This window comes from Plecotus auritus (assembly GCF_963455305.1).
Source record: "Plecotus auritus genome assembly, chromosome: 11".
Lineage (NCBI taxonomy): Eukaryota > Metazoa > Chordata > Mammalia > Chiroptera > Vespertilionidae > Plecotus > Plecotus auritus.
The window spans coordinates 25,384,471-25,404,536 of NC_137777.1; the positions used below are offsets into that span (position 1 = coordinate 25,384,471).

At 36.6% G+C, this 20,066-nt stretch overlaps 1 protein-coding gene across 1 annotated transcript; it reads left to right on the forward strand.

The window, feature by feature from the left end:
- Positions 1-2,528: 2,528 nt before the first annotated feature.
- MED30 (mediator complex subunit 30) lies at positions 2,529-19,596 on the forward strand. Its single transcript, XM_080646941.1, has 4 exons — positions 2,529-2,870; positions 9,863-10,021; positions 13,098-13,202; positions 19,199-19,596. Exons 1-4 carry the CDS (start codon positions 2,694-2,696, stop codon positions 19,292-19,294), a joined length of 537 nt encoding a protein of 178 aa, XP_080503067.1. The 5' UTR covers positions 2,529-2,693; the 3' UTR covers positions 19,295-19,596.
- The last annotated feature ends 470 nt before the right edge of the window (positions 19,597-20,066 follow it).

A 20,066-nucleotide genomic window follows, 5' to 3' on the forward strand; every position in this document is an offset into this window, starting at 1 on the left:
TTCTGATGGCTTGAAAGTATGGTGGAAAAAACAGAAGGCAGATGAGCAACTGAGTACATGGTGGTACCAGTTACTGAGATGGGAAAAATCATAGTAAAAGAAGGTTGGGGTTGGGTGGGGGGGGGGGGGGGAGGCGGGGGGGGAGGGGTTGAGGGCGGCGCGGGGGGAAGAAGGGATCAGGAGTTTGTTTTTGGACACGTAAAGCTTTAGATGCCAATTAGCCATCCCAGTCAAGATGTCAGAGAGGCTGTTAAGGTATGTGCATCTGAAATTCAGGAATAGTTTGACCTAGAAGTATATGGTAGACAGAATAATGTACCCCTCCCCAAAGATGTCGATATCCTAATCCCCAGAATCTGTATGTTATGTTACATGGCAAGGGGGGGGGGGATTCAAGTAAGAAACCAGCTGACCTTAAAATAAAGAGATATCCTGGATTATCTGGCTGGGCCCAATGAAATAAAAAATGTTCTTAAATGGGGAAGAGGGAGGCAGAGGACTCGGAACCAGAGAGATGGCATCATGAAATAGATTTAGTCAGCTGTGCTGGTTTTGAAGAGAGTAGAAGAGGCCATAAGACAAGATATGGAGGCAACCTCAAGAAGCTGGAAAAGATAAGGAAACAGATTCCTTCTCAGAGTCTCAGAAAGGAACAGAGCCCTGCCAACACCTTGGTTTTAGCTCAGGGAGACGTATTTAAGACTTCTGACCTACAGAGCTGTTGGATAAGAAAACCGTATTAAATCACTAAGTTTGTGGTAATTTGTTAGAGTGGACATAGGAAACTAATACAAGTCATAATGTTACTGAAACGTGTGTGTGTTTTTTTCCCCCAGTGGAACCCATCTTGGTAAATGGCATAAACACCACCTATTTGTTCAAGGCAGAAATACATGCCATCCTTAATTTCTTCTTCTCTTTTTTGTTCCCAATCCAGTCAACATCAAATCCTCCAGATCCTACTTATTAAATGTATTCAGTTAACCACTGTGCTATTTCTCTAATATAGATCATCATCACCATCATCATCATCATCACCATCTTCATTATCTCCCTTTGGGATGATAGAAGACTGTACATATCCAACATTCTCTATTTAGTAGCCAGAATAAGCCTTCAGAATTGAATATTTCTGGTAATTATTCTTCTCTCCTGAAAGTCTTCAATGACTTGTTATTTCACTCAGAATAAAGCCCAAACTGCTTGACTTGTCTTGGAAGGTCTTCCAAGGTTTGCTTTTGTCTTCATAGTTGTTTCCCAACACGTCTAAGACTAAACTTTAGATGCTGGGAAGCATTTGGAGGCGTCCTCACTTCAGGGGTGGGCACTGTCCTTCCTCCCATGACCTTTTCTATGAACAAACACTCCAGATGGACCCCATTCACCATCAGCATCCAACTTATTCCCTTCAGATTGGCCCTGATCTCTTACATTGTTAGCACATTAATATTAGGACCTTGAACTTTTCCTTCAAGATGCGCCCAATAATTAGTTCTGCCTGACTCATGAGAGCAGAGCTTTTACCTGACTTGTTCATTATTCTATCTCCATTTCTAGCAGGGAGCACGTAGTAGGTGCTAAGGGAGTATTTGCCACATGGTAACTGCTCACTAAGGAGCTGTAAAAGCACTCTTTAAATTTTCTATAATGGTTCCTATGTCATTTTTAGTAACCATTTCCTATAAAGTCTTACTAATGAAGTGTTCAAAAACTTTTTAAAATGCAGTAATTTTGTGTTTATCACCCTTTTCCACATTCTTGAATTTTTTGTTCTTTTTGAAAATGGGCAGTAAGAGATAGGTGGGCAAATGACTTTAGCTTGTCTTAAGTTTATGTCGCTCAACATGTATTTAGTAAGCACCTTCTATGTGCCAACCACTAAGTTTGAATAATACAGTAAGTGAATAAAATAGGCATAGTATCTGTTTTATGGAGTTTGCATACTAGTGTGTGTATAAGAAGATGAGAGGAAGTCAGAAAGTAACAAACTGAACAGTCTCTAGCACATAGTAATAACAGCCAAATTGGGGAAGGAGAGTGTTAATTTCACACTTAGGGTGAGAGGAAAAGCTTCTCGAATAAACAGACATTTGAGTCGGGACCAATAGTAATTCGGGTGTCTGTATCAGGTCCCAGTGAAGCATGCAAGATCTGGAATTTCGTTTTCTAAATTCAAATCGCAGGTTACCAGTTGCAAGCCATCTGCGACTACACAAGTCAAACTAGTCCCTCTGGGCCTTCCCTCTACTTGTAAAAGGACAATAATACTACAAACCTCATAGGCTCCGTAAGAAAATGCTCAGCAAGGAAACTAACACAAAGGAGTTCTAACAGGAATTCTAAGGGCTGAACACCTGGGAAACGAGCTCTGGGAAAGCCTACTAGCCTCCCACCACTAGCACCACCGCCTCTGGCTGGACTGCAGCTTGCGATTGGCTACTCAACCCGTCCGTCCGGCCCGCTCAGGCATCCGGTCCAATTCTGGCGGGTTTTGCGCCGAGTGGGAGGTGCCCATGACGTTTGATGACGCGTTACGTCACCGTTGACGGAAGTCACGGCCGCTGTTTTGAAATCCAGCCGCCGGAGTCTCACGAGCTCCTACCCACGCCGAGGCCGCTGACATCCCGACGCCAACGGGACCCCCGGACGCTTCTCCTGCGGCCCCGCGGGCCTGAGGCCGCCGCAGCCGCGCCATGTCCACTCCTCCGTTGGCTGCGTCGGGGATGGCGCCCGGGCCCTTCGCCGGGCCCCAGGCTCCGCAGGCCACGCGGGAGGTCAACACGGCCTCCTTGTGCCGGATCGGACAGGAGACGGTCCAGGACATCGTGTACCGCACCATGGAGATCTTCCAGCTGCTGCGGAACATGCAGGTGGGAAGGTGGGTGGCGCCGCCCCGGCGCTGGGGGGAGGCGGATGCTTCTGCGAGGTCCAGGGGCGCTAGGCTGGACGTTCTGTGGGACCCCTGAGCGTCAGCGGGGCTGCCCTGGGCAAAAACTCCAAGTGTTGTCGCCCCCTTTACATTCAGAAGTGCTCCTCAGTGGCTGTCTGTCCCCAGGAGTCTGCCATGCGAAGGTGATGTTTTCCAGAATGGATTTCTGGACGATTGAAGCCTCATGTTCTGGGTTCGAACAGGTTCTCTGGTTACTAGGCAGACTTGGACCTCTCAAGGTTAAAGTTGGGCCTCACTCCGCGACCCTGTTTTGATTACTTTAACCGTCATCTCATCTTCTTCCAGCAAAATATTTTCTGAGGGTCTAAGGAGTTGAATTCAGATTCTGCTCATCATTTTTGTTAAACGGCTCTATTTTTGGTGTAACAGGCATACAATAAAATGCATTTTTTAAAAGTTTTGACGTATGTTTATAGGTCTTTGTGAAACCATCACCCATGACCGCAAAAGGTTTCCCCATGCCCCTTTGAAAGCTTTACTTCTGGCCTTCTACCCGCGGGCAACCTCTGATTTGCTTTCTGTTGCCATACATTTCTAGAATTTTATATAAATGGAATCATTTTTGTAGTAGTCATTTTTGTCTGGCGCCTTTCACTCATATATCAATAGTTCGTTCCTTTTGATTGCTGAATAGTGTTCCATTGAATGAATATATGACAATTTGTGTGCATGTTAATCTGTTGGTTGTTTCCACGTTGGAGTCATAATAAAAGATAGTTCTATGAATGTTCGTCTCCAAATGTTCTGTGAACATGTGTTTCCTTTCTCTTGAGTAGGCACATGCCTAGCAGTGGAATTGCTGGATCATAAAATAAATGTTTAACATTTGAAACTTTTTCAAAGTTCTGCACAACTTTAATTCCCATCCATCAGCAGTGTTTGAGGGTTCTAGTTACGCCTCATCCTCACCATCACTTGTGTCTTTGCTTTGCAAATACTTTCTAGCACTCTGTGACCTGTCTTTTCATTCTATTCGCATTGCCTTTGAAGAACAAACATTTTAAGTTTTGATGGAATCCAACTTATTAATTTGTTCACACATTTTGCTTGGATGTTGTATCTAAGAAATTTTTTGTCTAATTGAAGGTGACAGAGATTTTCTCCTATGTTTTCTTCTGCGAGTTTTATAGTTTTAGGTTTTACATTTAGGTCTATGATCCACATTGAGTTAATTTTTTAATATAATGATAGGTGTAGATCCAAGTGCACTTTTTTTTTTTTTTTTTTTTTTTTTTGCATTTGGATAGCCAAGGATTCCAACCCCATTTTCTAACCTATTTTTTAAGTTGAATTTATTGGGGTGACATTGATTAATAAAATGATATGGACTTCAGGTATACAATTCTATAATACATCATCTGTATATTGTATAATATGTTCACCACCCCAAGTCAAGTCTCCTTACATCACCATTTATCCCCCTTTCACCTCTTCTACCAGCCCCATTCCCCCCTTTCCCTCTGGTTATCACCATACTTGCTAATGTATTTTTAATGCTTGCTCATCTTACTATTATGTGATGTGGATATCATTCTGGTTTTATGGATAAGGATTCTGTGATTCAGAGAGGTAAAGTAACTTGCCCAGAGTTGGTCAATGACAAGGTAAATTTGAAATCAGGTCGTCAGACTTACAATTCTTATTCCTACAGGTGCACTAAAGAGTGGCTTGTTGCCTTTTTTTAAGTTCTTGAGATTTTTTTCTCATTTTAAAAGTAATAGAATTGCTTAGAAATCTTTGAAGACCATGTCAAATAGCCAGTGTGAAACAATACAAAGGCAATCTAAGACAAGATAAGAAATCTTTGGCAGTTACTTAAAATTAACATATTAATATCTAAAATGATTTAAGTATGTATTTAATGATCTCTCAGAATTTAGCAAATACAGATGACCCTTGAATAATGCGGAGTTAATGGGTGCCAACTACCCACACAGTCGAAAATCTCCATATAACTTTAAAAAATATATACAGCACTTTATTTTTGATGGTCACATTTTATGCCATATTGTTATATACATAGAAAAGTGAATAATAGACCAAATTCTGGGCTAAATATTCTTCAGATAAAATCCATTTTATATCATTGTACATCCCATATAACATTTAAGTCAGCCCTCCATATTCGTGGATTCCCAACCATGAATAGAAAATGCACTTATTTTTAGCATGCTGTATGCAAAGTACTGAATTAGGACTGGAGAACGAATAGCTAATATCTATCAAGTACTTTGTCAGGTACACTGTTGTAAGAGCAATTCTAAGGAGTACTTTTATCTCTATTTCAGGGTTAAGGAAACAGAGGCTTAACGAGAGAAGAATTTACCCAACATCACACATGACTAGTAGCTTTTCCTGTTAACCTCTTTATAGTTCTAACTTGCTGTCAAACAATTATTAGTATTAAAAGATATATAATACACATCTGTGACCAACACAGAAGAAGAAAAAAAAAACCAAACACTTTCAAAAAATTATGCATAACTAGATTACATGTGGACATATTCAAAACCAATTTGTAAGAGCCTGATAGTTACTACTTTGTGGCCCTGTGTGAGTTCTGTGGTTTAACTCATCTAAGCCCCTTTGGAGCATATTACAGTTCGCTGTGAAAGAAACAATAGGGTGCCCCTTCATTTCCAGGAAGCTAGACGTAGTAGTGGTACAGACAGTACTGCATGTAACTTTTTTATTGATACATTTTTTAGGGTATTCACATTTTAAAAATGATCTATATTGCTAATCAAGAAGGACACAGTGGCATAAATACAGACTACTGAGATTATTTCTAAGTGTTCTAGAGAAGTGGTTCTTTATTAGGTGTCCTTTAGCTTTTTTAGAATGGGATGAAAATTATGGACTCTCTTCTAAGGAAAATACACGTATATACATTCTGAATAAAATTTCAGGTGGTTTAAGAGACGTTTCCCCAAGGATCCCTTGATCCCAGTTGAGAATCCCTCCGTAAGAAAGTATTGCTTTGGTTCTGTATATTATCCTTTACATCTTTAAAACAACTTCTTTGAATATATAATACATTCAAAATTCAGAAATAAAAAAGGACATTACAGTGAACATTCTGGCTTCCACCCCTCTCTGCTAGCTATCTACCCCTTTCTCTGCAGGCAATGACTGTTAATGATTTTTATTACTATTCTTGCATATCCTTCCAGATATTCTATGCTTGTTTAAGCAAATGTATATGTATATTCTTTTATTTTCATCTCTTTCGCACAGATAACAGTATGTTACACACATTTTGCACCTTGCTTTTTTCATTTGGTATATTTTGGGGTTTATTCATATTCATACAGAAAATAACTCCTTTTCTTTTTAAAGAGTACAGTAATCCACTACATGGAAATACTGTAATTTATTTAACCAGTTCTCTAGTGAAGGGCATTTAGGTTGCTTTTAATCTCTGTTAGGCTGCAGTGAATAACCTTCTGCATAAATGCACAAGTGTACCTGTAGGATAAATTCTTAGAAATGGCTATGTGCTTCTATAATTAGATGTATTTTGAACAATTGCCCTCCATGGGGGTTATACCAATTTATGCTACCATATCCAAGAGCAATAACTGGGCTCTAACAGAGTTATATTTTTGGATCTTTGATCATTGGATGGGTAAAAATCTGTTTTTCCTATTTGGGATGAATTTGATCATCTCTCTTCATATGGCATTTGCTTCCATTTTTATATTTAAAACTTTGATCCAGATGGAATTTAGCCTAGAATAAAGTGTGAGGCATGGCCCTGGACTTACTTTTTTTAAAAGGTTGGTTGAATAACTTATTTCCTTCCTCATTGATTTCAGATGCTACTTTATACAAATAAGCCTATTTCTGGATGTTCTATTCTGTTCTATTCACTTAGCTGTCTTTCTCTTATGTAATGCCAAACTTCTATTTATTGAGGCTCTATACTGTGTTTACACTTATTTTTCAGAATTGCCTTGGCTATTCTTGCTTATTTTTCCACATGTACTTTACAATCTGCTTGTTTAGTTCTGAGAACAACCTGTTCACATTTTTAATAGGCTCATTTAACCTGGAGACATCACTATTATGTTGAGTCTTAATAACCAAGAACATGGAATATCCTTTGTGTCCCTATGGAGTATTTTAAGTTTTCATTTTTATCTTGGAATTTAAAAAATTTATTTCTAGATGTTTTGTCTTTATTGTTGCTATTGTAAATAGGGTCTTTATCCTTTCTCATTTTCTTTTGTTTTTATATATGAAAAGCAAACTATTGTTTTCTATACTTTAACTTTGTACCCACATCCATCTTGAATTCTTTTATTGATAGTAGCACTTTCTCATATCATTTGTAGTGATGATTATACCACATCCTTTTTTTTTTTTTTAATATATTTTATTGATTTTTTACAGAGAGGAAGGGAGAGGGATAGAGAGCTAGAACCATTGATGAGAGAGAAACATCGATCAGCTGCCTCCTGCACACCCCCCACTGGGGATGTGCCCGCAACCAAGGTACATGCCCTTGACCGGAATCGAACCCGGGACCCTTCAGTCCGCAGGCCGACACTCTATCCACTGAGCCAAACCGGTTTCGGCTATACCACATCCTTTTTAATGTTTTAACATTTTTTCTTTTTTCCCTCTCTAATTGTATTGGCCAGTTCCTCCAGAATAGTGTTCACTAGTAATATTAGTGGTCTTAGTAGACATCCTGTTCTGTTTCTGACTTCATTGAGAATGCTTTTAATGTTTCCATATTAATCATGGTGCTGTGCTGACTTTTTAACTAGGATAAATGAATTTTATCACACTGGGGAATGTTTAGACCAAGTTTTATATTTATTTTAAGAATGGATATTAAATTTAATTGAATGCCTTTTTGGTATCTGGGGTATGATCATATATTTATGGGCCTTCATTAGCATTCATGAGGGAGATGATTATTGATGAGCTTTTCAGCTAAATATGTACACTACAGTGTATAACAAGGCTCTTAGGCACTATAATAACTTATACTCTGCAGTATCAGAACGTGTCTCTCATGTTCACTATTTTAACCCAGCTTCTTGGACAGTGCCTGACACATGTAGAATGTGCAATAATTTTTTGACTGAATTAATTATTCCTTTCTTTGAGAAGTTGATGTTGTATATGAAAACTAATACCCAAACTTACTAAGTAGGTGAATTTAAAGAGGGTGATTATTTGCATTTCAAAATGATTTTGTTTTCCTTTGTGAAAAAATCTATTCGAAGTTCTTTTTACATGACACACACTTCTAAGTGAATTTTAAGTATAGATTTGTTGGGAAAATAGCTCATTAAAGTAAAATCAGTTATACTGTACTTTAAAACTTTCTGTTTGTCAGTACTGTACTAAATACAGTGATACAAATGTGAAAAAGTTCCAGTCTTCACTAAGTAGAAAATATGGGCAAAGTACTAAACCTCGTAAATGCTACGGGAAAGGTACTTAGTGCTTCTGTATGTAAGATATAATTATCGTACTCCTTACTAGCACCCAAACTGGAAACATTTCTTTGATTGTGTTTGTGAAAGTTCATAAATTGGAAAGCTTAATACTACATTGTATTGGGTGGTGAACTTTTAATGCCTTTCTCACTTAAACTATTTTTACTAATTCAGCCTTTGGTATTTTTTATCACATTTCTTTGAGACACTATCCTCAGAAAGTTTTAATGCTTAAGAATTTCTGAAAATCCTAACAATATCTCACTCAAATAATTTCAGAAGATCCATCTCTTTATCTTATAAACCATAACATTATAGAAAATTTGAAAGTGAAAAAAGAAGAAAACAAATTATTCAAGACTATCTCCTTAATATATCTTTCATCAACTATGTAAGCCTTTCCAGTCTCTTTTTCATTTTTATGGTTTTACCTTACTTGTAACAATAGTGTGTCTTATTTTCTTTTTTCTCCGAACACTGTATCATGTACTTTTTTGTTTTTCATTTTTATTTCATCTGTTTAAAAAAATGAAAAATGAACTGAGGTTTAGAAAAACTGGACTGATCTAGCTATTAGACAGTAAGTAGTTAGTTTTATCACTTTAATCCCCAAGATAAGGGCAAGTGCTTATAATGAAAGCACCTTGTATACTAGAAAACAGGATGTAAATGTTAATGCTTATGTTAGGATGACTTCACAGATAAGATTATGGAAATAAAATGTAAAGATGTACAGAGAAAGGAAGATTTTGTACACGAGTTTCAGGAAGGCACAAAAGGCACGTATTTAGTTATAAGTTCTAAATAAATAATGATTGATTTCCATTTTTTGTGATTTTATCATTTCATTACATACATACATTTGGCTTCCTTTGATAAAATTACCAAATTAAAAACGCATAAGCATCAGGTCAGTTGATGATCAGAGCAGTTACTTATAGTAATTTATTAATAATGTTCAAGTTCAGATCGATTTGCATCTATATCTCCTGCTATATATTATTTTTAAAGAAAACTTTTGGTAACAGCTTTATATTTCATTGTGTGCCTTGAGTTTCTTAATTATCAGAGTTAAGGTACCTTGAGATTATTTTGCAACAGGAACAGCATATTATTACTTTTCTTTTTGTTAAAAAATCCTGTCTTCATTTATTTCTTTTCTTCTTTTTTTTATTTTATTTTACTTTTCACTTTCTAGTTGAGATCAGCCATTTGCTGCCTTTATGTAATAGTAAATAATATTAAAATTGTACATTCTTAAAGTTATACTTAACAGTATGCCAAGGAGCTGAGAAATGAGCACGGATTACTCTTAATTTCTTAAACTTGCACTTGATTAACTGAGGAACTATTTGCTTTTATGCAGTACTTAAAATTGTTTGTTTGCCAACTTTACTTATAGAAAGTCTTGATTTTCATTACTTTTTATTTTTGTTATTTTGTTTTGCCTGATAAGCTCCCAAATGGTGTCACGTACCATACTGGAACATACCAAGATCGGCTAGCAAAGCTCCAGGATCACCTTCGCCAGCTTTCTATTCTCTTCCGGAAGCTGAGACTGGTCTATGACAAATGCAATGAAAACTGCGGAGGGATGGATCCCATTCCAGTAGAGGCAAGTTCCAGTGGTAAAGGGAGGGTGAATGTAAGACATAAGATGGTCTCAAGTGTTTGTCATTGTCGCCCTTCTCACTTTCTCCTATTTCTGCAATATCTCCAGATTTTGAATTATATCAGTTTTACTTTTGACTAGAGAAGATGAAAATATGATATAAATATATGTATAGAATATCCTATATAATAAAAGAGTAATATGCAAATTAACCATCACTCCGCTACACCCACAAGCCACGCCCACCAGCCAATCAGAAGCAAATATGCAAATAAACCCAACCAAGATGGCTACAGCCACAGAGAGCGGGAGGGAGGCTTGGGTTTCCCCGGCGATGGAGGAAGCCAAGCTTCCCGCCTGCCCTTGCCGGCCTAGGCCTCCACTCAAGGCTACAAAGTTTCAATGATAGAAGATACATAAACCCAAACAGAAATGGCAGCAGCCATGGAGCTGGAAAGAGCAGGAGGCTAGGGTTGCCCGTGGCAATGGAGGAAGCCAAGCTTTCGGCACACCATGGCCGGCCCAGGCCTCCGCTTAAGGCTACAAAGTTTCAATTATAGAAGATACATAAATCCCCCAAAAAATGGCTGCCGCCATGGAGCAAGCAGAAGGTTTGGCTCCGCTCTAGGCTACAAAGTTTCAATTGTAGAAGATAAATAAACCCCAGATACCGGGGCCTCCCCTTGGGTCGCCAGGGGGCGTGGCCGGCCTGCAAACCACCACAGGCCCCTCGCCGAGGCCGCCCCACGCCCCAAGGGAACCCCCACCCTGATCCGGGACACCCTTCAGGACAAACCAGCCAGCCCCCAACCGTGCACCAGGCCTCTATCCTATCTAATAAAAGAGTAATATGCAGATTGACCATCACTCCAACACACAAGATGTCTGCCCCCATGTGGTCAAAGATGGCTGCCCCCATGTGGACACAAGATGGCCGCCACAAGATGGCCAGCAGGGGAGGGTAGTTGGGAGGGACCAGGCCTGCAAGGGAGGGCAGTTGGGGGCGATCAAGCCTGCAGGGGAGGGCAGTTAGGGGTGACCAGGCCTTCAGGGGAGGGCAGTTGGGGGCGACCAGGCCTGCAGGGAAAGGCAGTTGGGAGGGACCCAGGCCTGCAGGGAAAGGCAGTTGGGAGGGACCCAGGCCTGCAGGGAAAGGCAGTTGGGGGAAACCAGGCCTGCAGGGGATCGGGCCTAAACGGGCAGTTGGACATCCCTTGAGCGGTCCCAGATTGGAGAGGGTGCAGGCTGGGCTGAGGGACACCCCCCCCCCCCCCGTGCACGAATTTTGTGCACCGGGCCTCTAGTGTATGTATAGAATTAATAACATATTTTCATGTTAATAATTTTTGTACACTAATATATAGGCTTATTAGTGAATTTAGGTTGTTAGAATGCAACTGTTATCTGTGGCAATTTTTATCATTGTCAGTGTCTCCTATTAATTAAATCAGTGCATGGTGGTTTTTGTGGGTTTTTTTAGTAGGAGTTTAAATAGAATTGTCAAATACTTTTTAAATAGTTTAAATGTGAGTTCTTTATGGATAAAAGTTATGTTTTCATCATTAATAATTTAAATTAGCTTAGTGAATCACTTGTTTTAAAATGTATTCTGTAAATTTAACTTTGGATCCTAAATATAGTTTAGTTAATTAGGTATATGATATTGTTAAACATAGCCTTTCCTGTTGACAAGTTATATCTCTGCCACCAAAGGTAGCTGGGAAGAGTTGGATGTTCTCTCATTACATATAAAGAATAGTTTCATATGATCAATGCTTCTTTTTTGAGTGATCAGGAAGGGATGGACAGAGAAAGAGTAGACGCAAAGCATCCTAAAAAGAAGTGGTTAAAGGTGTTGGTGAAAGATCAGAAATATGGTTGGCAAATAGTCAGAGGCTGCAAAGAAGTCAAGGAAAATAAGGACTGAAAACTGTTCAGTAGATTTTGCTAGAGAATTGTCAGTATATTTGAGCAGCACTGCAGTGAAATGGTAGCAACAAGAAGTCAGATCACAGTAGGTTGAAGATTGAACAGGAAATAAGGAACTGGAGCCAACAAGTGGCTATCCATCTTTCAAGAAGCTGAGATAAAAATCGAGAGGAATGCAGTGGATGGAAAGAAGGATCGAGTCAAGGGGTTTTTGGCATTTTTCCTCCACCTGGAGAGATGAGAACTTATTTAGATGATAAAGGAAGAAACCGTAGGGAAAGGTTGGGAAGCAGATAAGTAATAAAGACAGAAGGCAAAGCACAGGAATGAAGACTAACCGTATTCAGGAGAAAGGACGAGTGTGCATTAGGAGAGAGGAAAGGAGGAAAGTGGGTGTGGGTAAGTCTTTATTGTCTCTATGAAGGAAGTTGAAGAAGTTTAGCCAGATGACTCCTGGTTGTACCATCTATTTACCTGGATTGGTAATAATATAAGATGGTTGAGACTACATGACTCCTGAAGTCTATCACATCTATGAGGGGTTTCATCAAATAAACTTCGTCACACACCATACATATTTAATTATAATTCTGCTAGAAGTTTCATTGCTTTATACATTTTTTTCTCCTACAAAATTAAAAAACAACCACAACTTTTTCCTAATCAAAAGAAGTTACGACATCTAGGAATTTGCATAGGTACTTAGGTTCTAAATAGCGAGTAAATGAGATTTATATCATGCACTTCCATGAAGTTTTTTCTAGTGTGAATGAAAGAAAGCCTATTCTATCTCAGTCCATGAATTTCTTAGGTGTGGGAATCACAACTTATGTGTCACAATTTTTGCAGTGTGTCACCCAGTGGCTGGCAATTAAATATTTGCTGGTTGAATGAGTATGGTATTACTTAACTATATGTAACAACTAGTGTTATAACAGCTATTTCTCAAAAGAAACCCAAAAACTAATGTACAAAGTGCATTGAAATGATAAACTGATCACGCTGTTATTTTAGACCATCATCTAAGTTAAATTTTCTTTTTATATTATTAAAAGTATAAAAATTGACCATAATCGGACTCATTTCTATACCAGTGTAATTGGAAATTTTATGTCGTATTTTTTACTTTTAACTTGTTTATAACTTCCAGCAACTAATTCCATATGTGGAAGAAGATGGCTCAAAGAATGATGATCGGGCTGGCCCACCTCGTTTTGCTAGTGAAGAGAGGCGAGAAATTGCTGAAGTAAATAAAGTGAGTGATTAGTTCTGTACATTTTATATTCCAGAATTATTGATAACAATTACAGGGGAGTTTAATGTGACTGGAAAACATAATTTGAATTATAGAATTACATGAAATGGTTTGTGTGGTGAATTTAACTCATTTCGAGTACATCCAAGAACTAAAAGGTAAGTAGAAATCTCAGCTAAAGCGTCAGAATAGAGACTGCAAAATTTGTGCCATAAAGCTTTTGGAAGATCTTCATAGGCACTCAGTCACAGCCCATTTACTCTTTGTAGGCAGAACTCTAGCTTTCTAGTATACAGCATATTTGGAGCAACAAAAGATAAAAATTTATAAATAGGAAATGTGAATGTCTCAACACCTGAATAATAAATCAAGAGAGTAGCCCAGTCGGCATGGCTCAGTGGTTGAGCATTGACCTATGAACCAGGAGGCCACGGTTAGATTCCCAGTCAGGGCACGTGCCCAGGTTGCGGGCTCGATCCCCAGTTTGGGGCATGCAAGAGGTAGCTGATCAGTGATTCTCTCTCATCATTGATGTTTCTGTCTCTCCCTCTCCCTTCCTCTCTGAATTCAATAAAAATATCTTTAAAAAAAAAAAAATAAAGAGAGTTATCAAAGCATTACCTTACCCTACCCCCACCCCTGCTCACCAAAAAGAGATCCAAACTTGAATGTATTTATTGCTGATATTTTCAGAAGTTCAGAAGATGTTCAGATAGTTCACATGAAATACAGAGAAACAGGAAAAGTTATTGCTCTTTCTGGTAGGAACATAGCCCAAGCTTACTTATAAAAACCTAACCAATAACACAATAAATAAAACTACCAGTTTCACACTTTCATGTACAAATCCCCCATCCTGCTCCTGAAAGTTTAATTCCAGTTAATAGAATTCAGCAGGGTATTTACAATTAATACACCACAAAAAGGATTTTCTGAGGTATAATCAGATTAAATTGGAAAATTTTTTCTCAAATCTAAAAAACATTTGATAAAATTCAAATATTGCTGATTTAAAGACTTAAAACTATTAACAAGATAGTATCTTTTTTCCCTTTCTTTTTTTAGTCTTTATTTCTGATAAATAACCAGCATTTTTTCACACTTTTTTCAGGCATAAAATAAGATGTCTCACACAACTATATTTAATATTATTTTAGAAGTTATAGACAGTACAAAAAGAAACAAACTTTAGGAAGCAGGAATTATAAAATATACAAGCTTATTAAGTTTATTAAGCTTGTACATATATTATAGCTCAAGCTTGTTAAGGCAAAGAAACTTGATAACTACAGTCAATAAGTTCAATAAAAACGCTTAATATAAGATGATACCATTCTCTTATAATGATTAAGCCAATTAGATTATAAGATCTTATTCACAATTGCAACAACAAATATTAAGTAGTTAGGATTTATCTCAATGATATATGTGACTAAACTTATTAAGATTTATAAAAAATTTTGACTAATTAAAAGAACATATAAAGTTCTTATGTGGCCAATAAATACTCTAAAAATGCCAGTCTTGATTATTTCATAGTTATAATATAGTAACAATCCAAATCCAAATAGGCATTCTCTTAAAAGTACACAAAAATAAGACTTTAGTGCAATACCAATCAAAAAACAAATCCAAATAAAAATCCAGATGGGAATTTTTCCTTCAGAGTATACAATTAAAATACTGATAAGAGTAATAAATCAGCATTCTTTGTATTAAAAATTAAAACATAAGATGAAGCATAGTATAAAAATAATAAGTGAAATATCGACAAAAGAATAGACAGATTAGTTAAATCATACCTACAAAAGTAGTCCTTCTGTTGTAGATAAGAATTTAATATGACAGAAGAGGGATTATATAGAAAATTAGTCTTTAAAAATAGAAACTTTGGGGGTGCATTAAGTTAGCTTTTATTTTACACTATATGTCAAAGTGAATTTCAGAGTTAAAAATAATACCTGCAAAACAAAAAATACTGGAAAATTAAAAGAAAAATATATATCAAAACTAAGGAGGAAGGAAAAAGATGGATAGATTTTATAAAATAAAACTTTTTTTAAAGGGGAAGTAAAAATTAAGACTATTCCCAGCAGATTTGACAGTAATGAATGAGCATAAAAAACTCAAATACAAAATTGGTAGGAGTTGAGGAGGGGATTGGGAACTTAATTTCGATTATGAAGTATAAATTGTGTTTGATAGTCCAGAGATGAGACATTCGTTTATTAAGAAGTTTTCTGTTTCTATTGATAATCTATGTATTAATTCACAATAGATGTGTTCTATTTATTTTTCTTCTCTGCAAAAAGGATTTTTTTTATAAAATGCATTGACATATATATAAGTAAAATACCTTTGTAATGTTAACTATAATTTCAGAGTACCACATGTGACATATAGCTCATTCTCTACCACAGAAGATTTTATAGTATTAAAAATAAACATGTAAATTCAGGAAGATGTAATTTTTCTAAGTATGTTTCATTTCTCTTTTCATTTCTTTAATTTTTCTTTTTATCTGATTTGATGGTTTAGAAATAACTTTCTTGGTTATTTTTTAAAAGTCCTTTCATATAATCTAAATATGGCAATACTTTGAGTGTATGATCAAAAATATCTTACTACCAAGAACTATTAAAAACAGTAAATATAATTAAGTTGCAGGACATAAAATCAATATACAAAAATCTTGCATTTCTGTATACATTTATAATAGCAACAAAAAAGAATAAAATACTTAGGAATAAACTTAAGGAGGTTAAGAACTATATACACTGAAAACTATAAAACATTGTTGAAAGAAATTGAAGAAGACACAAAGAAATGGAAAAATATTCTGTGTTCATGGATTGGAAGAATTGTTAAAGTGTCCGTATTACCTAAAGCAATCTACATATTTAATGCAAACCCTATAAATATCCCAGTGGCATTTTTCACAGAAATAGAAACAAAAACAGGGATTTTTGTGAACTTGATCCCAAAGGCCAGGGAAGTAAATAAGCCATATAAAGTTAAGTAGCTTTATAAATCTCTCAGTTGACCCTCATTCAGTCATTTTCAAAATATTACTGTATCATTGTGAAGTTGAAATTGTATAGAACAACACTGAAGGGGTGTGTTTACTATTTAATCTACATGATACGCCTGGTTCCTGACTACCTGTGTGACTATGACTGCCATAATGCCTTGAAGCTTTGGAGCACCAAGTTTATAATCAGTATTTGATGTAAATCATCAGAAGACAGGATGGCTTAGTTTCAGTCATCAAATTTTTGGCTCATATATAAATACTTTTCATTTTATTTTCATGTTCTGGAATCCATAAGCCCTAATGCCCAAACAAGTGGTTGAGACTGTATGTTTTGAGTATCAGAATGGGTTCTATTTTGCTTAAAACTATTCTGTTGATGGTAAAATGAAATTGAAAGATAATGCGGGTAGTTTTTTAGAGTTGACATATATCTCAGTCTATGCATTTAGAAATTAAAACATTTTTGACCAGTTGTCACAGCCTTTGTATGATATTGAGTTACATGGCATGACTTAGCATAAACCTATTTTTTTTAAGTATCTACTCTGCTTACATCTTCACCTGTTAATGTAGCAAATTAGGCAAAGCTGATGGATTTTGATAATAGCAGCTGTCAATCTCTGTTAAAATCAATCAGTGGCAAGATTGTATATATTAAATTCTGCATCATGTCATGAAAATTGATTTACAATTTAACCACTAATAAGAAGAACTGTCAGCTTTGCTGTTGATAGTTTCATGATGTATTTTGGCTCCAGGTAGTTTACATGTATGCTAATTTTTGTAATTTATAACTTTGTGGCATCTTTGAGAAAAACTTATCCAGTGCCTTATAATGCAGGTGGAGCAAAAGTAGTTTATGGTTGTATGTGAAACACAGTTTATTCTTAATGTTATTTTTTAATTATTATTTTTCATATGAACAACTATAAACCTACTTTTGCCCACCCTATCTGTCATACCTAAAATAATTTTTTTTACTATTTTTTTCCATTTATCCCCCTAAACCCTCTTTCACCTCCCCCTGCATTCACCATACTGTTGGCCGTGTAATTTTTTTTACTATTGCCTGGAGTTGAATATTACCATGAAAATAGACTACAATTTTTAGTTTTTACACTATTTTTTAAGAATTAATGAGGCTAATTTTTTAAAACAAGTATATCAGAATTTACATTTCTAAACTAGGGACCCAGGGACCCTAGCAGCTGCCTGCTGCCGTCTGGGACCTCCCTTCCCCGCTGCCTGCCTCCACCACTGGCTGGGCCTCCCTTTCCATGGTTGCCGGCTGCCCCGCCCCCTGGTCTAACTCCCGGTCAAAGGGGACAATTTGCATATTAGGCTTTTATTGTATAGGGCAGTGGTGGGCAAACTGCGGCTCACAAGCTGCGGTTTGCCACTCTGTTGACTAATGAGTTTGCCGACCACTGACCTAGACTCTCAGTAGGGTAACTCGCTTCACACTGCCCTTCATTGCTGGTACATGTGTCAGTTTCTTGGTCTCTGGGGTGAAAAAGACTTCCTAGCCGTGGTGTTGGTCATCCAGTCATTTGTGCTCTCACCCAGTTATCTGGGTCTGTTTGGTTAGATGATACACACAGTTGCCTAAATAACTACCACATACTTATGACAACAGAACTTAGAAAGTGGGCCGTCTGAAAACTGGACAAGGAGACTAACTAGAATACTGACAGTCTTTTTCTAAAAACTGTTGGCGTAAGCTTTATGGTGCTGTCTACTGTACATCATGCCCTGTGTACTGCATGGTCATAAGTTTTATCTGACTGTTTTATTTCTCTTTTCAAATATGAATTAAATTGAATTAATATTAAACATTAAAGTCTCTGTAAATTGCTTTTCTGTTTCCAATAAGAATTACTTGGTCCCCCTTTTTAGTTACTTTCTCCCTGTTACTTTAATTCTACATAGAATTAATATGAGCAGTTTACGTAATCTTGGTTTGCTCTTTAATGATATAAAAATTAATATTTTTATGCCTCTTTATAATGAAGATGTACTACTTTATGTGGAGGTATTTTAATATAGTTTCTTTAAAACTATTTAAGTAAATATTTTATTTCCAAATGTAATGTTCCCAAAAGATTGTTGAACAGTAATGCTTCTTATTATAATACCTAGTAGACACTCACCAGAAGTTCTCTATTTTTATCTTGTTTTACCCAAGCAGACATTTGCCTCATAGGATTTGAGGAAAGAACCTTAAAAGGAAGTTTATAAATTGTAGTCTGGTAGAAACTCAGACACAGAAACACAGAGACACGTGCCGTGTGCGTGCAGGGCAGCCAGCAAATCTCCGATGTAGGGATTACACCGGGGACTGTGCCATTTGGTCCTCAGTTTTCAGAACTAGAAGTAGATTGCTTCATGTTTGGGCAAACAGTGACTTCTGCCACATTTTTGAAAGATCCATGGCATCAGGCATTGTACTTGTATTATACTTTACTTCCTGCATTGATAGCTCAAATACTTGACGTGAATCAGATCTTTTAATCCTCATGTCAACTCTTCTGAAGTGGGTTCAGTTACTATCCCCATCTTTCTGATATGGAAACTGAGGCACAGAGAGGTTCAGTAATTTGGTCACTGTCATACGTTTAGTGCAGGAACCAAGGAGAAGCCCACAGAGTCTGGCTCTTGACCATTCTGTTACAGTGCCTCTTGGCAAACCTATATACTTAGGTTTTAGAACAATTAAATATTTTGTCTATTTTCTTTGAAGGTGGAAGTAGACGAGTAAAGGAAGGTGGAGGCTGGAGCCAGGCCTCTGTGGGCTGAGTTAGAACTCAGTATGCTTTTCAGTGAATATTTGTGGGCAGAAAAGGACTGAGATCTGCTTGAAGGGAATACTTAGCTTAATTGTCTGGAGTCCAAACTTATGACATTTAGTCTTTTAACTTCATGGTCTATATTTCATTTTTCATAAATTCTTTTGTTTTTCCAGAAACTCAAACAGAAGAATCAACAGCTGAAGCAAATTATGGATCAATTACGAAATCTCATCTGGGATATAAATGCCATGTTGGCAATGAGGAACTAAACTGATATTTACATTTCCTGCTTTACATGTTATACCATTTTTTCCCCTCAAGTATTTTTTCCCTTTGAAGAAAATTATTTATCTGTTTGTATTCCAGTCACTAGAACTAAAGTTCCTGTTTTTACATTGTGGTTTTACATTAAAGTATTCATTGGCAGTCTTTTGTTTAAGCTATTGATTTTGTGAAAGATTATAATAATAAACTTTGACAGCGTTTTGTGTTTTGGTTAATCTTTGTGAATTGAATAATTGTGTTTTAAAAGCAAAGTAATTAAGTTTTGTAAATAAATTTTTAAATTTGATCAGTGGTTTTGCTCATTTCATTATGCTTTTAGGAGAAAATTAAAAGTTTAAACATTTTTGCAGATGAAAATATCAATCTGGTACAAATTAATTAAAGTTAAATATGTAATTTACCATTTCAGCTCAATTTTTTAAAATTCCGTTTGAGTTATAAACAAGTTAAAATGAGAAAAACAGTTAATTCGTATATTGCTATAAATAGATGAAACTTCCTTTTACCATGTTTTTCCAGTGTTTGGTCTTAATTGGAATGATCTGTCTCCAAAGGAAACAAACAGTTTGAGGATGGCGCAAACTGAAATCATGACTGTGTCCTTGTTACCTGCTTTAGGCCAAGGAGCAGTTCCCTGTCTGAGTTTTCAGGTGTACCCTAATATCGATTGCATTTTGGACACAGTACATTTTTAAGATTTTCAAATGAGATCAATAGCTCTATATGACAAGTAGTTGGTCAACAGTAAGTTCTTTA